Source organism: Lissotriton helveticus, chromosome 1_2 (assembly GCF_964261635.1).
Source record: "Lissotriton helveticus chromosome 1_2, aLisHel1.1, whole genome shotgun sequence".
Lineage (NCBI taxonomy): Eukaryota > Metazoa > Chordata > Amphibia > Caudata > Salamandridae > Lissotriton > Lissotriton helveticus.
In genome coordinates this window covers 317580757-317593465 of record NC_136058.1, presented here as the reverse complement: position 1 = coordinate 317593465, position 12709 = coordinate 317580757, and the positions used below count along the sequence as shown (strand labels likewise).

The window sequence follows — 12709 nt, the reverse complement described above, 5'->3', positions numbered from 1 at the left end:
ATCTGAGACGGTTCATTTTGTAATAACGAAAAATAAAGTAAAAATCAATGTCGCATAATCACACACACCCCTAATACAGCGAACTAAAAGCAAAAGATTTTACGCCAGTGATGTACATAGATTGAAAGAGACGGGGGAAGGGGTATATGAGTCAGGATAGATGCAATAAACACAAAGCATTCATGGCGAACTAGCCCCACCCCTCAAGGCGAAACACAATATGGGAGACATGGAAGACGACGACATCGAAAAAGGAAAAGGGCAAAGGGCCATAGAAACAAAGAGAGAACAAAATAACAAACCCATCCCCCAACCCTGCACCCCTGCAAAAGGCTACGGCCTACCCCCCCAGCAGCGTGCCTGTCGCCCTAAATAAGAGACCCGAAATACAGAGAAGAAAAAGAGAAAAAGAAAGAGAAAAAATACAGGAGAAGGGCCCTGATCTGGTTATCCGGCCCCTCCCACCTCCGCGTGCAAAAATCGTATAAACAGTAATGGTAGAAAAAGTACAAGTAGCAGCAATCACGTATAACGCAATCAATGACATCCCCGCTAAGCGCCCCTCAAATCACCATCAACCAACCATGAGTCCCTTCATGTCCCAAGCGAATTCACCCCTGGCCTCGTCTGTCAATAGTACCAACGTTGAACCATCCCTCAGACGGGATACAAAGTAGCACAAAGGGTCCGATTGCACCGGGAGGGTCAGGCAGTGTCGCCGCTCCATAGGATCCCAGCCACCGAAATTTCACCGATGATGCATGGCGGAAGTCTATGGTGTGCTAGGGACTGCAGAGTGACTGCAGAGATTAAGCTAATGGCAATGTAAATGACAATGCCATTTATTTATCTGTTTTCAAAACCAACACATAAATACAAATGTTGTCATTTACAATGCTAATAGCTCTAACTTGTCCAAAGGCGAAACCATTGCATTGTAAATGCTTGTTGTTACTTGTTACATGCCACACAAACAACATTCCCACATTATATAATCCACACCCACGGGCACCGCAAGCGCAACACCTACAACCACCACAACAATATTTTGTTTTTAAGTGCAAAAAGACCTTTTTAAGTTGTAAAATAAACACTGCTGCATTACACATTAGAACAAATTGCATGTAAGTGCGAGGCAACAATACATGAGGCTACAGCAATTGTTGACACACTATTCATAGTAAGACAATTGTGAAAGTAGCTTGCCTCAGATCCTGGCGACCATGGAGTTGTTTGGCGTTCTTGCACAGTCGAAGCAGCAAAGGGGGACATGGACGAAGGGGTTAAAGACAGAAGTAGAAACCAGTAAACAAAAAGGTACATGTATACCTCATTTCCTTCGATTCCGCCAACTCATAGTAGGATGGATTCCCGCCACAGTTTTCTTGACGGAAAGCCACATCTTAATAGTCCCGTCAACAGCCGCTTCTGCCTATGACGCTGTAGACGCAGTTGAAAATTCCTTACTGAGTCGGCTTGACTCTGGCCTTTTTTCATCTATAGGCCTGCCAACATCTAAATAGAGCTGGTGAACAGCCAAGTAGGCAGGCAGTGAATACGTCTAAAAAGTGGCTGCGAGACCTTTACCGCCAAGATTTTTATCAGGCCCATAGTGTTGGAAATGCATTTCAAATCAGTGCCTTTTTTAATACATGAACTATGTTATGGATATTGTTAAATTTTAATGATTTAATTCTTTTCTGGTTTTAGAATTCCGCAATTTTCTCTGATGACACCGGGCTTGATGAGACAGGAAGGAGTATTTTGACCTAACTGTCCTGTGATAACGTGTTGTCTTTTCTGTTTTCCTCCCCTCTGCAGACACTTGAAAATCAAAATACTGTAATGGGGAGAAGACGGGCTCCAGGAAAGAAAGTGACAGCGCAGTGTTCACGTGAATCTGTAAGAGCCACATTCCCATCTTTACCTCTTCATGACGTCTCAGCTTCAAGATCTCTAAATGATGCTCAGAGAAACCAGGACCTGGAACCGCTTTCCGCGAACCTGCCGCACATTATCCTTCTATCCCTGCTGGAGGAGTTGGAAGCCAAACTGGATAACTTGCTGAACACTCTGGAGGACGTACCTTCTAGAGTCGCTGGCCTTATTAAGAAAATCTGGATAGAAAAGGATCAAGGTTCCCTACATAATGGTGGAGTGTCTTTGGAGATGGTCTGTCCGGCGAGCATTAGAGATTGTGCTGTTAGGTGGTCTCCTGCGACACCTCAACCGGACAGGCCTGGTGGACCAAGCTTGTTTCTTCAGTCGGATTTCTCTGATGGGCATGCACCAAAGCAGGACTGTATGCTCTCTTCTCTGACCGATGTTCAAGTGCATCTAGAGGAACCAAGCCTTTTTTTACAGCCAATGTTTCCAGATCGACGTCACCCACAGCAGGACCAGTGCATGCAACCTGGATTTCCAGATAATAATGTACTACAGCAGGATTGCACTGTATCCAGGTGCCCTCAGACAGATCCTCCAGGCAGATCACTGGGGGCAAAGCTGTATATTCAGCCGAAATTTGTTGATTGCCAGACACCACAGCAAGACCACAGCATGCAATCAGTGTTCCAAGAAGAGAGGGAACCAGATGTGCACCTGAAGCAAGAACCATCCCCATTGTCTGCTAATAGCTGGGACCAGCAATGGAACCTCTGCCCACGCCCGCTACTTCCTGAAAGACACAAACCACAGAAAAACCACTGTATACAACCCACGTCACCAGGTGGGAAGGAACCTGATGATCCCTTAGAGGAAGAATTGATGTGTTTTGATTGCCAAGATTCCCAGGAGAACCACAGTCTACAACCTGTGTCACCTGATGGGATGTCATCAGACGAACACATAGAGTTTGTGCTGTTGTCCTTTGATAGGTTGGGGTCACAACACACCCAGTGCCTCCAGCAACACCTATGCTTGCAGCAGGAACTTTCTTATGCACAGGATCCAAAAGTGAATTACGAGCTAGAATCTATGCGCCCTGAAGCACAGGAACCAGATCAAAATGACAATCCAGAACCGGCCTGTACTGATGCACACGGTTTAGATCAGAAGTACAAGCTAGAACCACTGCACACTGCGGCACAGAATCGAGAGGTAGAGTCAGTGCTTCCTGAAGCACATGAACCAGATCAGAACAACACAGTGGAACCACTGCACCCCGAGGAGCAGGATTCGAATCAGAACTACAAGCTAGAAACTCCCTGTACTGATGCACAGGGCTCAGATAAGAACAACAAGCTAGAACTACTGCACACTGCGGCACAGGATCAAGAGCTGAAATCAAAGCGTACTGAAGCACAGGAACCAGATGAGAGCTACACGGTGAAACCACTGCACCCTGAGGAGCAGGATTCAAATCTGAACTACAAGCTAGAAACTCCCTGTACTGATGCACAGGGTTTAGAACTAAACAACAAGCTAGAAGTACTGCACCATGAGGAGCAGGATTCAAATCAGAACTACAAGCTACTGCACCCTGAATCACAGCATCAACATCGGAACTGCAAGCCAGACCTGCTCTGTCCTGATGAGCGGGGTCAGTCTGTGCCCCCATCATGCCTAGAACTGGATACAAATACTGCAGATGAAGACTCAATGAAGAGAGGAAATACAAAATCACATTTATTGCTATTCAAAGCCACCCCAGGTATGTGTTTCGCTATACATGGACACGCACACTGCATACTAACACATAAAACCTCTTCAAAATGCATAGATTTTAGAAAGTCTTGGAGGGGAGGATTATGGTTTGGGTGTAACCTCTTGAGAGATAGTGAGTATGCTGGGTGCAGATGTTACCCTGCACTCTTCACTGTTTCCACACAGGACTGCATCCTTCCTGTGCAGAAACAGGCCTGGTCATGGGACTCTGCATGAGACAAGTAGGCCAGTAGCTCTCATCCTTCCTTGTCCGTCCCTATTCCATGCGGAGGAACTGGAAATAGCGCTGTTCATGGGAGGAATTACTGGGCGCAATCACACTTAATAGTCGGATGCAAGTGATGTGGTGTTCATTGGGAATAGCAGACATGCGCAGTCTAGAGAGGGAACTGTTTCCTGTTGCACATTTACAGTGGGTAAGACGCAGACAACTCCAGTTCCTGATATAAAAATCCTAGTATGTATTCAGCCTCAACAGCAGGGACGACCAGGGATGTTCTTGCCACTGCAGGGTTCTCCAGGAGTGCACACCTCCTCATGATAGACAGATACACAAAGTGATTGGTTATGTGTCACTTGTGAGTTCACCCTACCGACTTCTAGCTCAGTCCCAAGTGTGCTGTGAAGGTTTTTAAGGAAGATAAAAATAGCCATGATCTCCCTACAGCAGCATCCTGCCTTTAGCAAACTCTTTAACTACGAAAATGTCATCGTATCATCACGCGTAACATGCTGAGTTATGGTTTGCACACCCGTGGTGTGGGTTACGGATTGTGGTTCTAACCATAACTTGCAAATTTCAGGAGTTTGTTTGGTTTTCAGTCGTAACCCAAAATAATTTTTTTCCTTGTTTTTAAGGGAATTTCTGAGGTGTTTTTTAAAGACACATTAAGGTGTTACAACAAAGCAACTATAACTTCATAGTAACTTTTTTCAGTGAAAATATATTAGAGATAAAGTACCCCTGCCATACATTATAAGGATATTGCAAGTTGACGAGGAGTTCCATAACCGTATAGAGGAACGATGCCGAAGGCAGACTTCCTTTATAAGGTTATAGGGCTCCGAGGTGACTGGCAATACTCTCATAATGTGAGCCAGGTGGTACTTTATCCCATATAATACATGTTCACATCATCACCTTTCCCACAAACCACTTAAAACCTTGGTGTGTAGCTGTTTCATATGAAAGGGCAAACATGTTTGCAACATGAAGATTAAAAATAAAACCTCCAGTGCAAAATTAAACACATCATAAACCTGTTAAATATTAGAAACAGTTCAATACAAGTCATTAAAAAAAAAACTGCAGTAGCTCGGAATGTGTAGAAACATGGAGGAAGAGTCTAGCTTTCCTCTAAGAAGTTAATAAATAAATATATTGTCTCTGCTTGTCACAGTAAGCTCTTAACATAGAGCAGAAGAAACAAAAGCGACGTTACGTTTGTTCCTTTAAACAGCTGCTCCAAATATGCTCCGTGACCTGACCTGCCTATCACATTAGCTGCTGGCTCTGGCAGAGGGTATTGTGACCTCAGAACTTGACTGTAATAACTTATAATAGTCGAGTCCTAACATCTTTTCTTTATAATCTGCGACTTGGTGCATCACAAGTCTCCGTTTATAAAGAAATTAGAGACTTCCGTTTATACAGGGATTACAGAATCCGATGAAATATAAATATATGATCATATAATAACTTTGGCACAGTTTATTGACTCTGCACAAAGCTATTTGGGTGTGGCTTGGCTAGTTTCATGCATGTCTTTAAAGTGAGTTGTCAAAAAAGTACAGAAAAAAGGTTAAATGAAATTACAACTGTTACTCATGAAAGTGCCTTTGATTCATTTATTATAAATCCATTCAGTTGTTTTTTGTGAAATGCAGCGTTTTTAAAGTGTTTTTTGTGAACTTCAAACTAAGCCACTAGTCTATTAAGATAGAGAAAGCTGGATCTTTAGCCCATGAAAGGTCAGTGAATCTGGACTTGCGGACCCAAATGTAAAAATATATTGGATCCGAATGGATGAGGGAGCTTTTTCTTCTGTCGCCCATTTCGGATACATAAACCCAACGTTGGGTCTGTAGACCTGAAGCTCCCTGATTGGCTGGCTACAACTCAAATCATTACATGTTGAAGGAACTTGTTTCCCCGCATCCTGACAAAAAGAATAAAGAAGCCACAAGGAGCTGAGGTACCATCCTGTCACTCCCTGGCACGGGGGCATCCCGATGGTGAAGTTTAAAAACAAGTTGACTGATTTTGACACAGGGCTGGGTTCCACTTCTTGGCCCCTGAGGTCTGCAAACCGCGGGCTACAGACTGAAAACTACAGCAATTGGTCTTGTCCTCTGGTGGACATTTCTGATGTTTGGAGACCTGTTGCTCGGTCTGAAACCCTATCAATGTCCAATAAGGATGCACAAGTTTGCAAGGGTCCACTAACCCCAAGAGAGTGTCCACAAACCCTTAAAAATGTTAAAAAAGTAAAATTAAGGCCAACCCTGCAAACACCCACTGATAACAAGCATTGCTAAGCCAATTGGTCTCTCCAATCACAGAACTATTTTCTTGGGCTATAAATGTTAGCTATTATGTACACCAGTGTGGCTGCTACTTGGCAAGGCTGAAATTTAGTTGAGTGGGGTGGGGTAGGTTGGGGATGAGTGGAGTGGAGTGGATTGAGGTAGATTGGGGTCGAGTGGGGTAGACTGGAGTAGAGTAGATTGGAGTGGGGTATATTGGGGTAGAGTATATTGGGATAGATTGGAGTGGAGTGGGGTAGACTGGGGTATATTAGAGCAAAGTTGGGTGGATTTAAGTGGAGTGTAGTAGATTGGGGTGGAATGGGGTAGATTCGGTGGAGTGGGGTTGATTGGGTTAGATTGAGTGGAGTGGGGTAGAGTGGAGTAGATTGGAGTGCGGTGGGTAGATTTGAGTGGGTTGGGGTAGATTGGGGTACATTAGAGTAGAGGGGATAGAGTGGACTGGGGTATGTGGTGTGGAGTGTAAGGGCGTGGAGTGTTGTGTCATGGAGTGAGTCACGCAGATTGGAGCAGTGTGGAGTCGAGTGACATGCTGTAGACTGTCTTAAAGGGGAGTGGTGTAGATTGGAGTGGCATGGCATAGATTGGAGTGGAGTGGTGTGGAGTTGAGTGGCGTAGTGTTGAGTATACATGGTGTGGTAACGCACTGCCATTATAGACAACACATTTTCAGTTGCAATGACCATTACATTTGCACTGAAATACAGTTGTACTGCACATAAACGATAATGTGTGTTAATGTCATCGCCAAGTGTATTGATGTGTTTTTATGCTGCTCAAATTTTTCTCCATACTTCAGAATTACAAAACAATATGCTTCATTAGTACTAATTCTGATATATTCTGAAACATCACCTCAGTTAATTTTTTAGGTCTCGCCTGACCTTAGTAGTGCGCATGCGCTGCTCTCGCAATGACGAGGACCTTTTGGAATCGATACGGATTCCAAAACGTGCACGCGGAGAGACATAGACAGTAGACGTGCACGCAGGGATTGGATGCTTAACTGGCAGCGTGACACTCAAGGGCCTTTTTTTTCACCGCCAGTAAAGCATCCAGTCCCGCTGTTATAAACATTTTGCTTGTTTATTTTTTCTGTGACGTGGTTGCTGCTAAGACAGTCCTCAGCTAAAACTGTATTACTACCAACAATCTTAGCTGGTAATGGACTGCCCGCTCTGAACTGCTATATTCTCCTTTTGAAAGAAAATACTTGCAAACATATTTGTTGGCAGTAGGCTAAAATATTACTATTTTATTAACCTGTTTTAAGGGAGCATTAATCCTGTTCAGGTGAGAAATAGAAGCAAGCAACCTATGTTCTTATTACGTGTTGTGTGCTGATTAATAGTTACAATCTTTTTTTTATCTAGCGGTCGTTGCCTCTGACTGTTTCCCAATATCTCAGAATATGAAATCCTTCACTGATGTTATTGACGACTCCATGTTGCTGATTTGACATACTTTCAGAAAATATACATGCTTTCCTGTATTGTATATGATGTCCTTACATTCTAAGAAGTGTAATGCGCTCCAATACCTTCGGGTCGAGTTCACGCTATATGAAATCTGCAAAAAGAAGGCGTGACTTCTGGCAGTGAGTGCAGCCTATACTACTTTTGGAGAGGGTCTGATGAATTGGAAGGTGACAACTCACATTGAAGCCTGAGTTGGCCAAGTCAACTTTTAAGTCACTTTACAGCATTCACATCCACAGTTCTGTTCGCCTTCCAGTAACTGCAAAGTGAAGTCAGCACCTTTCAATATCAGCACAGCAGAAACTGAGTCATAATAACGCTCGCTTCAAGGAAGTCTGAATACATTTCCCTTTCCGGGGACTCTGTGAGGAAAGAGAAGTGCCAGTCTTTCTTCAGTACTCCTAGTAAGAGTGCTACCCCAGGTTCAGCCCATCCTCTAATGTGGCACCTCTGCTGTAAAGACTCATCCGGAATGTAAACAAGCATCCGCCATTTTGGTTTTCCATCTCTGTGGCCCAAGCGGTCTCTTCCTGCATCATCGTCTTTACTGCCATGCATAACTGTGAGCAATGTGTGGTGCAGGCAGCAGTGACCTTCCGAGAAGGGCCCTGGCACTTAGTGGTTTGCAAATTAAGCACTGGTTGCACTTGAGTGTTTGTGTTGACGACAAACACCTCTCACCTTTTGTGTGTATTCCAGATATGCTGCTGTCACCAATTGCTGTAGATGGTGGAAAGCGTGTATACATGCTGTATCTCCTAGCATTGCTTATTTATGTGCTGCCACTATAGGGCTGACTCTTTACACTACACACAACTCCAGGTTGTGTGAGGTTCATGGAATATAAGTGAATAAATGTCTCCGATTTGAACCTCCGGCGTGGTAGACTCTAACCCTGATGGTTTCTCTGGTCTCAAACATGTGCATGCGCAGCCCGTTCCTTGCCACTGCATTCATTTTGCTCCACTGTGGACTTGTTGAACAGGTGTAACCCCTACTTCCACGTCTTTACCTACTTGACGTTCAAGTCGTTGTAAGGAGGCTAGTACTCTCAGATGCAGTTCAATAATCCACCCCGTGCCTACGGCCAGGCGGACGTTGACTCCACGGACACGACTTCTGTTTTCAGCAGGTGCACCAGAGAAATGAAGAATGCATGCTTTCTTTTCCGTGAAAGCTTTGGAAGGCAGGATACAGAACCTGCAATTGTTATCACTTGCTGCTCCCCTTGTTCTCACTTTGGCTGTACCCAACTATTGAGCTAGGTGGAGGATCTGTGCTTAGTTTCACATTGCATTGAGCTCTGCAGGGGCCCAGCCCTGGAATGGGGGTGGGAGTGGCACTGCGTCTGCCTGCATCAGTGGACTGGGGGGTCCCAGATACCGCCTTTTGTTGGTGACAACTGACAACTGCTGATAACGCCCCCCCTACACCTCTGACGCGCTCTCACCTAGCTCTTTAGAAAGCAGTCTTCTTCACAGCTAGTCAGCTGATCAATAGTGCAGCTTGAGGTTATAATCGATTCTATTGATGGGGGTGATGTTTGTAAAATTATTTATTACATGCAGTCTTCTGGTGGTCCATGTGTTCGGGATGTGGCCGGCTTGTCCAAGGGTGCTTTTTGCATCCTGTGTGTGCACCTGTCAGCACGTTGTGTGTGCCGCCTCCACACCCTCATCTGTATGCTTGCACAACATGGCATTGTTAGGTTTAGCACACATTCATCTTATTACTGGTATTTGACAGCCGACGTTCATGGATGTCCAACTCAATGGTCATCATTATATCATCTACAAAGGATAACAAGCATTGAAAATGCAATAGGTCTTGCCTTTTATTAAGTTAAAGCCATTTGCTTTGCTATACAATACCATTAGCAAAGCAAATGGCTTTAACTTACACAAAGTCATTTTCAATGCTTGTTAGGTCTTGTCGAGAGAGCGCTGTCTCTTCGAGACATGTTGTATATACATTGCTATTCATTTGTTTCTTTGGCTGTCCTTTAAAAACCCTTCCTTCCAAGTGGGTAATCTTCCCTATTCGTCCCTACTTTTCTTGGGTTGTTCCCTTCCACAGACTACCGCCCCATTATGTGTAGTCTTACATTTGTCCCAGCAACTGCTTTAGGAACTTCTTTTTCTTTGTCTAATAGCAATTCCCATGACTTCTCATGTTTCACTCGCTCCAAGCTTGACTGTAAACAGGGCTGTCATTCTTGTTCTTATCTCATCACATTTGCTGTTCATTCAATGACCGGGATTAAGTGTCAGACACTGGTTTCCTGAAGGCTTCTGTCCTATCGCTGTCTTCAAAGTGAGAGAATATTTTCCCCCACCCCCTCACTCATTGCTGCTTGCCTGCTTGCTATTTATAGAAGCAAATCGCTTCTTTTTCTTGCTTTTCACTATGTCCCCATTGCATAATGGTAGCAGCCATTTCAACGAAAGTGCTCATGTGTGGGGCTGCCAACCAGAAGCTTCACTGTTGGATGCAAAGTGAGGCATTTGGACCTAAGGACATGGAAGGACATCTAGGGGGGGAGGGGACATTAGAGGGCGGTATCATTGAAGCCTTTTCCGGCAGTGCTCACTAGCAGCATCATGATCCGACCCTGCTGCCTTAGCACAACTTTACCAGCTCTTCCCAGCGCTAAGGCCCGGGAGTAGTGTAAGATAATATCGTGCCTGAGTGAGAGTGTTGGGACACCCCCTGCATCTGGTGCCTGCTATGCAGCAGGCATTTGATGTCTTTAAAGTTACCTTCACGCCCTACAAGACCAACGCACTCCATGCTACCTGCACGGCGGACATATTGAAGCACAAAACTATCAGGACATCACAGGCATTTATCCCCATTAACAGGAAAGGTGGCAAGTCTAGAAGCTGATTTGAAAATTATTTCTAATAGGGTGCAGGATATTCTCTTTTCAACTGATGCTGTGGAGCTCTGCTAAAAATCATTGGCAAAGGTAGTAGGTTCCTAAGTTGAGACCTATTGGCTTTGCCAATGCTTATTGTTTGTTATATGATTGGAAAAAAAATCTTACACCCTGTCCTTTTACATGGTTCCTCATCAGGATTGTTACATAAATCCTCACACTTTGAAATCATAGAAAGAAAAGGAAACACCAAGAGCTTGACATTTGACCTCTGTCTTTGAATGCACAGCAAATGTGGCAAGAACAAGATTTAAAGTCCTGTTTACAGAAAACGAGTTTGTGAAAGAATACAGTGAACAAGGTTTGGGTAGTGGGCGGGACGAATGTGAGTTCGACCCCAAAGCCAATCGTAAGTAATGGGTGGAATGCATCCCATGGAAGTTTTCTGAACGCCCCCAAGATGTCTTTAGCGCTGTCTGGTAGTCTTCGATCTAAAAAACAAACGTTACAGTGAAGTTATGAAACCCACTTAATAAACCATAGTGTCTCTCTCCCTCTCCCCCTCTCTCCTTCTCCCCCATCTCCCCTCTTTCTCTCTCTCTATGGTTGGGTCAGAGTTTCTATTGAAAAGCAATTATTTATTTTCCTAATAACTTTAGAATCTTTGACTAATCTGCATAAACTTTTCAAAAAGATGTTTTTCTGGTTTCTCTTTAGTATACTGTAGGAGGGATGGGCAGATATATGGACACAGAGGCTGGGTTGATTTACTAATTGTGAGACTTTAGGTTATCAGCATGAAAGCAATATATGACTGCTGTGTCACTTTGTTCTTCCTGTGTGGTCAATGGGTATCGTCCTTCCTGATGCACTGTGTCTGTTTCTCCGTTTTAGGTTCTTCCAAGAGGTGGTCGACACCGGTACCCTCGGCGAAAGAAAGTGTGGTAAGTATTCACTAACTGTACTAAATTTGTTCACTCTTCACCAACACCCATGAGAAAGAACCTTACGAGGTGAGGTTGTTTTCTTAGTAATGAAGGTAGGAAGAAGGTACACGTGGGCTCTCCCCCACTATAGCCAAAGGACTCCCCTGCTTGGGGTAAATGGCCCAAGGGAGGTCTTCCCTTTGTGGAAAACATTCCTTATATATAGGCTTTCGCTTTGAAAGATAGGGGAACTACTATTCGAATACCTAGGGAAAGCTGGCACTACCATTGTCCACCCATGTGTTGTGTAGTTCCGATAAATCTATAGAGGATCTGCGTGTTTAGACAACATCGACTGTGCTATTGGTGTCCAGACTGATTCCAGACACCCCCACTGGGTGTGTTCGCATGTATAACAGCTAGCTCACAGTGCCACTGTAAACTCCTCTTTCCAAAGAGAGAATATTTCTTGGCAACTATCGAACATGACAACTTGTGGAAACAGTACAGTACTTTTCGCTCAGTCACTCGTGCTCACTTTTTCCCAGAGAAATACACAGAATAAACATTGGGGTTGTTTTTCAATAAGCCTTTATTGAACCAACATCATTCTAGTGTAAAATAGGTGTGCTGAAACAATCATAAGACAGAAACAGATATAAATGATTATAAGCACCAACAGAGTAAAAGGATGGTAGATTCCTACCATCGTGCTAAAGCAAGGAATACAAGTAGGTATACAAACACATGACAGTAATAATGCATACTCCTACGATGTAACCCTGACCAGATGTACCTAAGTGTACCTAGCATGCATGTAGGTGTAGAGCCACTGTCCACCTGTGTGATTTAAACCAAAAAGAAAGGTGCACACACTATGTCCTTAAATGCAAAAACAGTGATGCTGGATGAAAGCAAATGTATTTCAGGCGCAAACACAGGTACCCTCACTGTCTGTTAAACAGTGCAATAAACAAGAATATAGTGCTGTAAACATTAAAAGGCCTCCTCCTTAAATGCCCGCAATGCCAAAACTCTTTCTGAATTGTGGAAAGCAAATCCACGCTCTCCAGCAGCGTCCACCACTCCTTGCACCACCTCTCTGGAGTCTCTTCAGGGCTGTCGGCGTGGCTTGTCTGGGCTCCCGATTCGCCCTCTCTGGTCTATTGTGATTCATGCTCCACTCTCCTCTGGTCCTCCTGGCTCTCCTCTCC

At 44.2% G+C, this 12709-nt stretch overlaps 1 protein-coding gene across 1 annotated transcript in view; it reads left to right on the top strand.

Moving 5' to 3' along the window:
- Positions 1-12709, top strand: part of LOC144802527 (uncharacterized) — a 95712-nt gene that overhangs the window by 50157 nt on the left and 32846 nt on the right. The window contains exons 2-3 of the mRNA XM_078671814.1: positions 1822-3652; positions 11464-11513. Of these exons, the coding sequence (XP_078527940.1) occupies positions 1846-3652; positions 11464-11513 (1857 nt within the window). The 5' untranslated portion in view covers positions 1822-1845. The remainder of the gene's footprint in view (positions 1-1821; positions 3653-11463; positions 11514-12709) is intronic.